Here is a 14,738-nt window from a genome sequence, read left to right on the forward strand (position 1 = left end):
GAAGGGAAGGGAAGGGAAGGGAAGGGAAGGGAAGGGAAGGGAATGTTAAAGTCCAGATTTAATCTACATACTTACTTATTCAGGTAGAGAGACAAATGAAGCATTTATTAAGTGTTTACTATGGACCAGGAGAATACCAAAATGAGACAATGCCCACTATCCTTCAGGAGCTTACATGCAGGTAGATGGTGCCACTATGGCTAAACCTTTGGACCTGGAGTTGGGAAAACATGAATTCAAATCCTACCTCAAACACTGGCTGTGTGACCTGATCCTCTCTAACCTACAATGCCTCATCTGTAAGAGAGGATCAGTAATGGTACCTCCTTCTCAAGGTCATTTTGAGGATGAAGTGAGAAAATATTTGTAAAATGTTTTGCAAATCTTAAAGCAATAATATAAATGCTAACTAGAAATATTATCGTTGCAATGGGGGAAGACAACACATACAAGGGAGGAGGAGAACAAGAAAGGAAGAAGATCCTCATGTAGAGGCAATGCAGTTGCAAAGAGGAAGTGGAAAGGTCCAAAAAAATCAAGAAGGGATGAAAGAGAAACATGGGGTGAAGGGAAGAGACAGAAGCACGGCTGGGATCCCTCTGGAAAGAGGGAGTGACACAGGCAGTTATGGAGGAAGAAGAGGGAAGAGTCCAAACATCACATGCCTCTATTTGAAAAAATTCAATATACAAAACAACAAATTTATGAAATCTTCCCTTTGCAAAGATTCATCCCAGCAGTCCCTTGAAAAGGACAAGTTTATTAGCAAAGAATTGGAAACTGAGGGGATGCCCATCAATTGGGGAAAGGATGAACAAGCTGTGGTATATGGTTGGGATTGAATATTATTACGCTACAAGAAATGATGAGCATGAGGATTTCAGAAAAACCTGGGAAGACTTACATGAACTGATGCAAAGTGAAGTGAGCAGAACCAAGAAAACACTGTACACGGTAACAGCCATATTGTACAACGATCAACTGTGAATGACTTAGCTACTCTCAGCATGATATGATATGAGGTAATTTCGAAGGACTTGATGAAAAATGCTATCTACTTCCAGACAGAAAACTGATGGACTCTAAGTGCAGACTGAAGTTGATTTTCTTCACTTTCATTATTTTTCTTGCTTTACTTATTTATTTGTGCCAACATGGCTAACAATGTGTTTTATATGATTTCATATGCATAACAGGTATCATATTTCTTGCTTTCTCAATGAGTGAGAAAGGAGTAGGAGGGAGGGAAAGAATTTAGAATTGAAAATATAAAAAAGATAGATACAAATACAAACACAATTTTTTAAAAAAGTATATTTAAGACATGACTGGATTTACACAGCATCTACTAGATTAAGTGAATCACACCTGGACGCGGTATTTTCAAAAGAATATAATTAGTTCTTTAATGATTCTCCGACATTATAAAAAGGAAATTAGTATCTATTAATAACTTTTCATTAAAAAGAAATATTCTCAATAAGTCAGAGTTTCATTTTTTAATGTCTGCAAAAACTGTAGCAAAACTATTATGACTATAATTTCTGGTTATAACATTTAGTATTTTTTAAGTTGATTATAAAAATTGCTTAATATTGTACACATACAGGCAATGCTCATGAACAAAAATGTCAGTATTTCATACATTAATAATTACCTCATAAAGTATGACAAAGTAACATACTATTGAAAAGCACTTGCTCCTTTCCCCAAGCCATTTACTCAGCTGCTTTTTAATATGATTTCTAACAAATTATATGTAGAACACAGTTCCTGACATTAAGAGATTTACCTTTGATAAGATGGATTAAGAAAGCAAGTATATATACTTTACATCAGAAGTCAACAATAATTCAGAAGGTGGCCTTCTTTGTTTGTACCGTGCCATCTTTGTTTTTTTACTTTCAAACTTTTGTGGGTTCAATCAATATACTCTGTGTGTGTGTATGTGTATTGTGTGTGTGTGTACACATAGAGAAAGAGAGGGAAGGACAGGGGGAGAGAGAGGAGAAGGAGAGAGAAGGAAAGAGAGACAAAGCACTCTTTATAAACTTTAAAATGCTACATAAAAGTTATATATCTTATGTGATCATATACAAATATATGGCTAAACTATTATTCATGCAAGCTAAATACATTTTTAACTGTTTGGAATGCTTCATTTAAAATTACAATGGAGCTTATCCCATTTTAGTATGACTTTTGTTTGCCATTATCTGGAATGTAAGTACACATACACATACAAGCACACACACGCTCAGATTGGGCACACCTCAGTCTAACAGTGAGGAGATTCCCAAGAGTGCTAGGGCCCCAGCTGACTCAGTCAGGGCCTTAGAGAGGTAGAATACTCTACTGTCCAAAGTTCTCCTCAGTAATCTCTGGGTATGAGACCAGATACCACTGGTCCCTGCCCTGACCTCCAGACCTACCCTGACATTACATTTCCTGGTTCCCTGTCTACCATCTCACTCCTTGCCACCAGATAAGACACATACACGTATAATGCTACCAGGCTGAGTTTGATTCTCTGGATATTGTTTCTCCATAAGAGCAGGGCCTGTGTTTATATCTCTAGAAACTAGCATGGTACCTGGCACACAGTTATCACTTGATATATACTTATGAACTGATTGCTCAAACATGAATAGAGAGGAGAGAGAGATTCAATTCAAGAAACACTGACTATGTTCTTACCATGTGCAAGGGTGGCAAAGGTTACTTTGGCTGCAATTAGACACTTACTATGTGCTAGGAAAAACCAACAGAATCCAGTCCTCAAGGATTTTCAGTTTGGCAGGATGATGAGATGGATCCACAAATGATCTGAACACAAACTAAGTTAGAATGACAGAGGCAATGAAGTATGTAGATGAAGAGTCAGTCTTGGAGCTAAGAAGGTCTCGATTCTACTTCTGCTTCTGTGTGTGTTGGGTGACTCCAGACTGGTTATTTAGCCTCTCAATACCTAGCATGTTCTAAGGACCCAAGCTGCAGAACAGGAGCCAATCTCCATGGGAGAGGGAGTTCTCTCACCATGGGTTCCCTATCCCTATTGGGTATACAGGTCCAGTACCCAAAAAAGAAAACGTTAGAATGAGAGATCTGTATAGAAGAGATGGAACGAAAGATTCATGCAGGGAGAAATCACCTTTGACTGGAGGCAGAGCACACCACATAAGGCAAAGCCTCAAGAGGTCAGAAATGGGATGGGTTTCCATGGAACCAAAAGATTTCTGCAAAAGATTAAGAGGAAGCTTGTTCCACACCTGGGACAGACTGTGCAAATGCATGGAGGTGAGGGAGAACAGGATGAGACTGGGGAGAAAGAAGGCTAGTCAAAACTTCATGGAGAAAGGTAGGTTATGATATAAGCCTCAAACTGTAGCCTGGAAACAGACCATCAAGGAGCCTGAAGGCCATAAAGAGCTTAGAAACTGGACTTGTTTTCATCAGGACAGTAGCTTAATCAGACAGGCTCTTTCTTCTCCTCCTCCTCCTACTTCTCCTCTGCCCCTCCTCCTCTTCATTTGTTACAGAGACTACTTGGGCAACACTGTGAAGGATGGTTTGGAGAGCTCAGAAACTAGAAGCACAAAGACAGAAAACTCTTACAATACTCCAGACAAGTGGTAAAAAATGTTAATAAGGTTTTGAAGTAGTAAGATGTTAGTGGGAACAGAAAGATGGTAATAGATTCAAAATACATTTATAGTTGTGTACAAACTGATTTAAACAAAATAATTAAATGCCTTATGCAATAAACCTCATAACTTGTTTTAAAAAACTCAATACGTAATATCCTTTTGCTGCAATCACTTGCTTTAAACATGATTCAACCCTGAGTTCACCAGATTTTGACATATACCCTTTAATTCTCCGTCATGAAATTGCCATTTGATCACACTGGCTATTAAGCATACCTCTGACTTACAGTCCTTTTCCCCAAATCCTGCTTTGAGGCTGGCAAAGTCAACAAGTCAAATGCATTTCTTCCATACTGTCTATGCCCCCCGAGCATTGGGCTAAGTCCTAGGAATCCAAGTTCAAGAAGAAAGACTCTCCTGCCTTCAAGGAGCCCCTATTGCAATGAGGAAAGAAGACAGACAAAAGGAAGTGACATTAGGGGCACAGAATAGAGGAAAGGTGTGCCCAGGTAGGGAGAAGACCTAGAGAAGAAGGAGTGCAGCCTGGAGAGGAATGAAGGCTTTATACATCTGATCTCACCCGATCCTCAGAATGACCCTGTGAGATGAGGGTTATTATCATCCCCATTTTACAGATGAGGAAATTAAGCCTGAGAGAAGTCAAGGACCTTCCTCAAGAGCATACAGCAAGCCTCAGAGTCAGGGATTAAACTCAGATCTTCCTGAAGCTCAGTCCCACACTGTGCCCCCTACCTACTCACAAGGCTGTCACAGGCCCTAAGCATCAAGGCCCCTTCTGCCCTCCCCAGAGAGCCTGTTTGAAACAAAAGCCCTATCTGCCCAAACAAATTAGATCTCACATTCAAATTTCACCAGCTGATCTCTCTACAGTTTTATGGTATTGTGGCAAAGAAGCCTATAGCTAAGGCCTGAGGCCATTTCAGGAGCCAAAGGTGAGATCTAATTGCCACCCAAAATAGACTAGTTATAGGGCAGGCCAAGTCATGGGGGGGGGGGGGGGGGGGGTGTGATAGATCCAGTATGCCAAATTCAATTCTTTTAAAAATTTCACCCTTTTCCTTCCAGAACCCCATCACCGAAACTCATATTTTATGGATAACTCCCCATCTTGGCTACTACCTAAAAAGGGACAAGGGAGAAATCCTCATCTCCAGTCTCTGATTTAACCGGCTTTGAAAAAGTAAATCACTGGTAAGCTCTCCAAATTGATTCCACTGGATCACATCCTCAACAGCAATCATTCTACCTGTAGGTTTACACTACTTCTAAAACTTCTCCAATACCTACGTGGTGAAAGGCTTAAATCCTCAGTGAAGGAAATCCCTCTGGGGGGTGAATGCAGGTGTAGTAATAGGGTGAAGCTTTCTAACTGCAGGGGATAGCTCCTAATTCTTACTCTCACTTCCACTGCCAAGTCCTTTCCCTACAAAGCTGATCTCAGCAGGATTCAACACATCCTCCAGCTAAAGCTTCTGGGTTTTACTTCCCATCCCCATCAGTACTAATTGTCTTTGACTTGTGCAGTGACTAAGTCATCAAGGGCCTCTCCGGGTTCAGGAAACAATCCCTAAAAACCAAGAACTCTGTGGAGAGCTACTGAATGCACTACGTAAGTTAATTTCCATTTTCCTAAAGGCAGCAATCCAGCTTTTCCAAGACCCTTAATGACAGTGAAGGAAATTTCTCCTAAAGCAGAGGTTCTCAAACTTATTTGGCCTACTGCCTCCTTTTATTTAAAAAAAAAAAAATTACTTGGCGCCTCCCCTGGAAATCCTACAAACTAAGAAATCAGTCTTAGATTAATTGTATAATTATACCCCAAATTACTACAGGCCCTCTGGATCATTCCAGCAACTCCCCCCCCCCCAGCCCGGGAGCAGTATTGCCCACTTTGGGAACCACTGTGCCTCAAGCACCTCTGGGTTAGTATAGGTCCCTTCTCTGTGCCACTGAGAAGGCTGATTCACAATAGCTGAAGGGTGCCATGTTGGCCTATCAGGTCATCCTTTCACTTTTCCCTCATTTCTACCACGAGAACTATGAAGTCACCCCAATCCAACAGCCAATTTGTAAGCAGAAGAGAAACCAATAAAGAGATGGAAGATTAAGAATGAAGGTGACAAAATAAAGGACACAGAGAATGATGTAGCTCTCCTCCTAGCCTCTAAGATTCAATGGACACAATAATAGTGGACCCACAAGGGCAGTTTCGTGGCTTCTTCCAACAAGCAACTCTTGAGCACAAACAAGATATTGAGAGAGAATCTAAGTTGGGAACTAGCAGGGCAGGTATTGAGGGAATCAAGGACAGAAGAGAGCAAGCCAGATGGTGCAGTACACCACTAGAGAGTGTAGTGGACTTGGAATAAGCACATTTTTTCCTTAGTACTTTTCACATTGCTCTGACAAAATACAGACAGTGCCCCTGAGAAGTTACCAAACAGCAGGCTTCCCTGAGTTGGCATCCCCATTTCTTAGGCAATACTCTAATGCCTTTGCCCAAGGGAAGTGGATGCATCTGTCTTTAATCACCTCACCCCACCTCTGTCAGCAGGGTGCTCGGGTGGGAAAGGCACTGGGTTTAGAGCAGCTTCCAGCATTCAAACCCTGCCTTAGTCACCTACAAATTGTGTTACTGTGGGCAAGTAAGGTTAAGAAGGCTCTCTCAGCTTGTTTCTTGATAACGAAAAAGAGGGGATTGGATTAAAATGATTTCCAAGGTCTCTTCCGGATCTAGACAGAAAATCCTAAGAAGTATTTTCACTTGGGAATCATGGCATCTTGGGGTACAAATTATACATAGCCTGAGTAAATTAGAGGTTCACTGCTTCATGTTGCTTAATTAGCTTAGCACAGATTTAAAACATTAATCAGGCCCTGGCTCTTTCAGGCTTCTTCTAAGTGACACAGCTTCCCCTCCAACCCTAAACAACATGGTCACTGTCCCTCAGTGCCAGTTTACCCAAATGCTACCAGAAGCCCAAGCTGATCTCAGTCTTTCTCTCTCCAGCCCTTGGTCTTTAGAGTAGGTTCTTTTTCATACAGGCCTCCAGACCACACCTTTCTTCTAAGAGCTACTGATCTTTAACTCAGGCCTTTGATCATTTCACATATCATCTTTGCTATGTATGCTACATCCCTGCTCCACAGAGATGGTAAAGATATTCGTGTCCCTTGAAGGTCTTCAACTATCTTCTGAACCACTAGATTAACATCATGACTGATTCATTAGATCAATCATTAAATGAGTTGAACGTTCTTACACAAGCATTCTTAACCTGGTGTCTGTGAATAGATTTCAGAGGTCTATCAACTTGGACAAGAAAAACACTACATCTTTATTTTAATGTAACTACTTTCCTATGAAGTCCTCTTTATTTTATCATAGGCATTTAAAAGCACTAGTCTAAGAAAGGGACCATGAGCTTCACTAGACTTCCAAAGCAGTCCATGAATACAAAAAAAAGGCTGTCTAAATTATCTTTCATTTCCTTTAGTCTCTCAACTTCTATGAATATAACAACAATTATAATAACAATTATAATAATAGCTGGCATTTATTCAGCACTGTAATATTTGCAAAGCACTTTAGAGATGTTATCAAATTTCATCCTCACAATGATCCTATGGGGGTGGGTGCAATTATGAGTGCCATGTTACATGTGAGACACAGAGAGCTTAAGTGATTTACCTAGGCTCATATAGCTAATATGTGTCTGAAACAAGATTTGAACTCTGGTCTTTCAGTCCAGGGCATCTAGGTAATGTGGATAGAGGACCAGGCCTGGAGACAGGAGGATTTGAGTTCAAATCCAGCCTCAGACACTTACATGCTGTATGACCCTAGACAAGCCACTTAACCCTGTTTGCCTCAGTTCTTTATATGTAAAATGAGCTGGAGAAGGAAATGGTAAACCACTCCAGTATTTCTGCTAAGAAAAGCCCAAACAGGGTCACAAAGTCAGACAAATGACTCAAAACAACTTTCAGTCCCAGCACTCTAATCCACTGGACCATTGAAGTGCCACTGTCATTTTTATTATCAAACCAGACCAGCTTAATTCTCTCTGGTGTAGGTACATATAGACATCAGATTACAGGAGGTAGCCAGTAAATGGTAGAAATGGAAATGGGGTCAATGAATCATGCATAAGAACTTAAATGACTGAACATTTTCAGTTTCAGAAACTCATTATAAATCATGACAGAACTATTAGAGATCACATAAGTTAAAAAGTAACCTCAGGGCTCAATCCTGAACATGTGGCTGTTGCCTTGGTCTGCCAAAAACAACCACTACCTTTGTCCTGGAATGTGTGTCAGGAACATCTGATTGAAATCAGACCTTATCCAAACATCAAATCAAAAGAAAAACAAAACCTCAGTTTAGTAATGCTTACCTTCTTTTTTCAACAAGGAATTCTGACATGGCTTCTGGGTTACTTATACCTTTTTAAAACACATGATACTCTGACCAAGGGTGAGGAACCAACGTGTGACCCTTTAGGTACTTGAGTATAGCCTTGGACTGAACCCCAAATCCCACAGGTTCACCACTGCTTTGAGTCTAAACCTCACGTTGTGAAGAAATGTATCTTTCTCTATAAAGCTCTCATATATTTATGATATACATTTCATACTGTACTGTCTTATTTGATTCTGCATTGAACTAAAACATCTTTGTGCTCTGTAGCTGTTCCAGTTTTCCCTTTAAACTTCTCAAAACTCAGCTCATTTTACAGATTTAGGAATTTAAAGTTCTTTTAAAACTGCTAGCAATGCAGTTCACTCAAGCTGAATTACAGTTCAAACTTTTATTATACATATGCATGATTATATTTGTCCTTATGAAAGATTAATTTGAATGATGGGCTTGACAGATTTGAATCTGAAGGATTAACTTGTCAGTGGATAAAAGGAAAAAGTAGCATGAGGCTTGCTCTAATAAAACTCAATGAGCAACTTCTGAGTAACTACTTGGAACAAGGTTATTCAGCACTCCTTTGACCTAAGAGACAAATATGGGGAAGCTAAGCAAGAAACAAACTGCCAGCTTGCCTGAGTCATTCTTGACTATGACCACACTATAAAATGGAAAAAATGACAACTCTTGGTTTTATCCCCATACAGGCCAACATCCATAATTTAGGGTCCAGGCCTTTACAAACTCTATCTTACATCGGAAGGAATCCAAAATCTGGGGTATTTTAGTGCCTCTGGTTATTTACCTACCACAAAACTAGTTGTGGAAATAAGCACACCCATTAATGAATGCATACTTTGGAAAACTGAACTTTAACAAGGAGTTTGGTTAGTTAACAATAACATCTGACCAAGAAAACATTCCAAACTATTGCTTAGAGGAAATCACTGCCTCATCTCCAGGAGGCTGTAATTAAGTGTAATTAAGGGGGTAGAGGGCACAATGTGGTAGGTATAGTGAAGAGTCTTCACCAAACCAAAGCAATTCATGTCACCTGGAAAATCAAAAGTCAGTGGGACAATGTCACTGATCATAAGATTTATAAGTGAAAAAAGCAGCATCCAGTTAGTTCAGTCTGCCTCTTCAGAAGAGGAAACTGAGGCCTAAAAAGGGAAGTGATCTGTCCAAGGGCATGTGAGTAGTAGACAGAAAAAGGCTGATTCTAACCCAAATACAGTTTCTGAGTTGAAACAGATGGCAATAGCCACTTAGTATAAAGAATACCTAAAAAAAAAAACAATTCTCTACAGGATCCCCATCCTAGATAAATGGTCAACGAGCAATTACTTGAAGGCATTTGATGAGAGAAAAGCCACTTTGGCTCCTTTGGCTCTGCAACTGCCAACTCCCTTTAGGTCAGCTTTTTCCTTAAGAAGCCAAGACTGTCTCTCTTCAGCTGCCAGCAAGGCCCCAAGTTCTATCCCCTGAGGCTATGCAGGACAAGTCTAACCCTTCCATAGGACAGCTCTTCAGACTTGAAGCTGGTTAGCACATTCTGTCTAAATATCCCCATTTCCTTCAACTGACCATCACAGGGCATGACTTGACTAAACTGGCCAAGCTACAGCTCCCCCAACTGAAAACCATGTCCTCTCTTTGCACAGCTGTCCCCCATGCCTGGACATCACTCCCTGCTCTATCTCCTACTTTCCTTAAAAGCTCAGTTCCACTGACAGCTCCCATACAAGGCCTAACCCAGTTCCCTCAGTAGCTAATGCCCCTACACCCCCACATTTGTTTTGTATTTCCTTTACACATACACTATTTTTTCAGTGAAATATATTTCTATACCCAACAGCACATACGTGTGTCTTTGAGTTTCAAGCGTCATCCACTCCCCGCTTCCTGCTTGTCTGTACAGACTTCTACTTGTGGACCCCAATTATATGGGATAACTTTCCCCATATTTGCTCTCTCCTTTCTCCCCCACCTCACAGTGTATTGCTCTTCCTCTTCCTTCCCAAACCTAACAGAACCACTTCCCAGGCTCTCTAATTAGACTCCTGTAAGATTCCTGATGATCGAGTTCCGAGGGGGATACAGTATTTATAGCACTTATTTATATGTCTATGCTGCTTTCCAGAAAAAAAAAAAATGACTCCCTTAATGGTAGTGCCTGGCATGGAGTAAGTGCTTAATAAATATTTATTGATTACTACTTGTTTACTGAAACAAAGGACTACATAAGATTAAGAGTTGACAAGGACCTCAGAAGTCACCTAACCCAGCCCCTTCATTTTATAGATAAGGAACTGTGAGGCCCTGAGAGGTTAAATGACTTCTGGAAGGTCACCCAGCTGGCAAACGTCTCCTGAAGGATATGAAACACAGTTTACGCCACAGAGAAGGTCCTTAATAAATACTTGGTGACTGATTCATTGATTTCTGACTCCCAGGCCTGGCCCTGTCCATTAAAGTCCCAGGAGAGGTGGGAGAGGAATGAGCACTGGTGAAGGATGTCAGCCTCGCTAATGAGGACAGGCGCTTCTGCCCCACAAAACTGGACCCAAGTGGCCGGGCAGGGCTGAAGGGGCCCTCAGGGGTCATCTAATCCAGTCCCACCGTGGAGGGAGGCGGAAGCTCAGCCCCAGGGAGGTCAGGCGATTGGATAAAGGCGGTGGATGTCGGAGGCAGCTCCGAACCGGGTCTTCCCAACCGCAAAGCGAGGCAGGGCAAGCCCTCCCCTCCGCCCAGGGGCGGGAATCTGTAGGGCCAGCTCCTAGCCAGGTGGCCAGCACCAGCGGGAATGAATGAATGAGTTCTCCTGCTCCCGAGGCCCTGCACCCCCAGCTCTCTTTGGGGCTCACCTCCGCCTTCCCTAAAAATGTGTCACCCAGCACCACAAACAACGCTCCTGATGCGGTAGCTCCCTGATTGACAATCCCCCCCGCCAGTCATCTTCCGCCCCCCCCCAGCAGAAGCAAACTGAGGGGGGCCAGTCTGACATCAGCGCGGCCGGGGGGGGGGGGTTGGGGGGGGCTGGGTGCGGATTACTCGGAGGCCGCCCTCGGGGGGGGGGGGGGGGGACCACGCTCAGCAGGAGTGGGGGAGGCTTACTCCAAGGCCACGGTCACTAACTGGGGGGTGTCGCGGGGCTGCCGCCCCCCGCAGCAGGGGGTGAGGAAGGGGCATCGCACCCCCAGCCCTCCGCGGGCCCCCTCCCGGCCCCCACTGCACTGACCTGGAGAGGTGCTTGAGGATCTGCTTCTTGATGAGCCCAGCCATGGCGAGGGGGAGGGGAGAAGCTGCCGCCGCCGCTCTCCTCCTCGCACCCGCGCTCGCTCCCTAGTTGTTCCACTGGCCGTCCCGAGCGCCCTCCGCGGGAGAGCAGCGACGGGCCTAAGACAAGCCCCAAGGCCCCGGCCCTAGCCCCAGCGGCCGCTGCCGTCGCTGCCACCGCCGCCGCCACCAAGGAGCGGGCTGGCTCATCCCAGTTCAGGCCGCCGCCGCCGCCGCCGCCGCCAGCGCCATTTTGACTGCACCATCACCTGAGACGCTAGGGGGAGGAGCGGCCTCTCGGGGGCTGGACTTGGAGGGAGGGGAGGGGCTACGTTAGACACAGGGAAAGGATAGGCCATTCCAGTGAAAGGGGTGGGGATAAAGGGTGAGGGGCGGGGCTACATAGAGGGGCGCGGCTGTGGGAGACCAGGGAAAGGACAGTAGTTCCACGGGGTGGGCGGGGCTTTGGAAGGAGGGTGCGGTTACGGGAAGGCGGGGAGGAGCTACAAGAAAGGGACTGAGTTACTGGAGATAAGGGCAGATCTACAGAGAGTGGGCGAGGCTAGAAAGGCCCTGGGACTGAAAAGAGGAGAAGGGGAGGGATTATGGGAGAGGAGAGTGGGGTTACATGAGACACAGGCAGCTCCTCCAGGCTACGGGAAGGAGGGGAGGAGCTACGGCAGGATGTCTGGGCTACTGGAGACTCCAAGAAGGTCCCCGGGGGCGGAGTAAGGAGAGATGGGGCTATAAAAGGAAAAGGCGGGGCTACAGGAAAGAAGAGCGTGGCTCCGAGATTCTGGGAACCTAGAAACCGGGAGGGGGATGAGGGGCGGGACTCTGAGACATCCACAGAAGAGGGAGGCATCCACTTAGGGGAGGAGCTTTGGGGGAGAGGTGGGGCTCAGAAACGCCGGTATGAAAGGGGCGTGGCTATGAGGGAAGAGGCGTGGCCGAAAGCAAGCTCTCCATGGAGGCGGGGCTGGAGAAAGGGAAGGGAAAGGATTGAGGCGAGGGGGAGCTTGGGAGGGAGCCTGAGGTTTTAAGAAAGAGAGGACCAGAGGGAGGCGAGGGGAGATGGAAAAAAATCTCTGGCTGGAGGAAAAAGGGGGTCTATGGCTGCTAGGGGGCGTGGGGAAGAGGAAGGGAAAAGGGGCAAAATAGAGGAAAGGAAATTTGCCTTGGGAAGGACTGGAGCTACACACACACTGAGTATTTGCCGGCCTTGTATCTCGGGATCTCTGGGCACTGACTTACTGAACCTCTTGTCTTTAGAGGTGGGAGCGGGAGTGGGCGGGTAAATGTTTGACAATCGGCCCTCTGGGAGGGAAATCTATGCAGGACACACTTTTTAAGTTTAGTCTGCATTATTGAGGTTTTCTCCATCACTTTCTTAAGTGTAGACAATCAACAAAACAATGAACTAAGCCTTGATTAGCGTTTCCAGATTTAAATTCTCACAATGAATATTTAACAATTGGCTTGGAATTAGGGTAATGAGCTGGTTCCAGTGCACAAGGAGGCACTTTATTCCACTTCGTTCATTGTTAGCAAGTTAAAAAGCATTTATTTAGTACCAATTTATTACGTAATAGGCACAAGGCTAGGGTACAAGGAAAAGCAAAATCTGAACCTACCTTAGAGATGAGGATGAGGAACCTGGGAAGAGGCGGGGCAGTAAAGTTTTAGTCAAGAAACCAAAATTGGGACATGAGTATCCTCTAACTCGACACTAACCACTACTTCCGCCTCCGAAACTCTTACTGGTCTTGCTTCATCAATCACTGACGGCCTCAGATTTGAAGTCCGAATGCACCTTAAAAATCGTCGGTGCTGACGACTTTCCATTTTATAGACAGGGAAACTGACGCAGGTAGCAATGACTTACTTGCCTTCAAATTCAGCTTTTTTCCCCCTCATTACACTATTCTCTTTTGAATTTTATTTATTTTCCTCCAATTTAAATGTTTAGCCTACTCCTAAAGTGGGTCTTTCTTCCCGCTCTGCTCAATCCTTTTCCCCCCCTAATTTTTCCTTCACTTCTAGGACGAGTTCCGATATTTTCCTTTTCAAAAAAAAATCCTTTAAAAAAAATTTTTTTAAGTAACGAGCATTTCTCTCGCTCTCATCCTTTTTCCCAATTTAAAACAAGAAAAATAAAACCCTTTTAACGAGCATGCATAGTTGGGCAAAAGCAAATTCCTGTATTATTTATGTCGAAAATGTACATCCCCCTCTGCATCCTGAGTCCATCACCTGTCAGGAGGTAGATAGCATAGTCTGTCATTTGTCCTCTGGAATCATGAATTTCTAACCTTTTTCAGTGGCCCTAAGACAGGCTTTCAGCAAACTTTACTCCTGTTTCAAAGTGAAAGGAAATAAATTTTAAGTGTACTATGCATATGTACATAAGAAATAAAATAAAAAGGTTAATTACTTCTCCAGAATCCTCTTGGGGCTATGCATACACCAGATTGGGAATCCTTATTCTAGGAGAGCATCCTGTTTCTCTTGACTAGATTTCCTTTCTTTCCCTTTTGGGGTCACTCCAGTCCTAATGGGGTGGGAAGAGGGGCATAGAAAAGCTAGAAATGACAGATTTAAAAGAGTGGGGTGTGTCTGTGGTCTTGGGAGGACAGTCAGAGAAAGTGAAATGGGGAAGTGAGTTGTAGCCTTGGTCACATGTAGCTTTGGCAGGTATAGAGTCGGGCAAATCAGACTGAGTAGTTTCCTTCCCTTCCCTCATCAACATTTTTATTCAGATGAAGTCAGGATAAATGCATCCTATGTGGTAGGTATCATAGGGGGAAAGAAGTCACAGAAGAGTAACAAACAGCCTAGGAATTGTTGAAAGAGTATGAGTCAATACCACCAACTCGCCCATAATCTGGATGGGCATGTTACTATTTGGTTATGTGATGAGTTATATGTACTATAACTCATGATTATTATCATTAATGATGATAGTGAACAGTTCTATATCTGTTTAAAGTATACATCACCAGAAGGTTGGCTGACCAGTTGATGCATCTATTTCATAGTTATGTGAGGGGGTGGGAGGGAAGGAAGGAAGGAAGGAAGGAAGGAAGGAAGGAAGGAAGGAAGGGAGGAAGGGGAAAAAAGGAAAGAAGGATTCCTAGCCTTGTGTAATTGGCTAGATAACAGAAAAGGTGAAAAAAGGTACTAAGAATCACATTATTTTAACAATAAAAACATTTATTTTTAATGTTCATAAAGTGCCTTAATATGGGAGATGAGTGCTATTATTATCCTCATTTTACAAATTAGGAAACTGAGGCACACAGGTGAAGTGACTGGCCCAGGGTCACACAGCTAATAAGTGGCTGAAGCAAGATCTAAACTCTTGTCTT

General features: G+C 43.7%; 1 protein-coding gene across 1 annotated transcript in view; it reads right to left on the reverse strand.

Annotated features, from left to right (window-relative positions):
- The window catches only part of BLTP3B (bridge-like lipid transfer protein family member 3B), a 76,693-nt gene extending 65,048 nt beyond the window's left edge, over positions 1-11,645 (reverse strand). Inside the window, exon 1 of the mRNA XM_069095214.1 lies at positions 11,333-11,645. Coding sequence (XP_068951315.1) covers positions 11,333-11,376 — 44 coding nt within the window. The 5' untranslated portion in view covers positions 11,377-11,645. The remainder of the gene's footprint in view (positions 1-11,332) is intronic.
- Between the last annotated feature and the right edge of the window lie 3,093 nt (positions 11,646-14,738).

This window comes from Petaurus breviceps, unplaced genomic scaffold (assembly GCF_028583685.1).
Source record: "Petaurus breviceps papuanus isolate PSGF00001 unplaced genomic scaffold, PetGlider_PUasm1.0 225, whole genome shotgun sequence".
Taxonomy (NCBI): domain Eukaryota; kingdom Metazoa; phylum Chordata; class Mammalia; order Diprotodontia; family Petauridae; genus Petaurus; species Petaurus breviceps.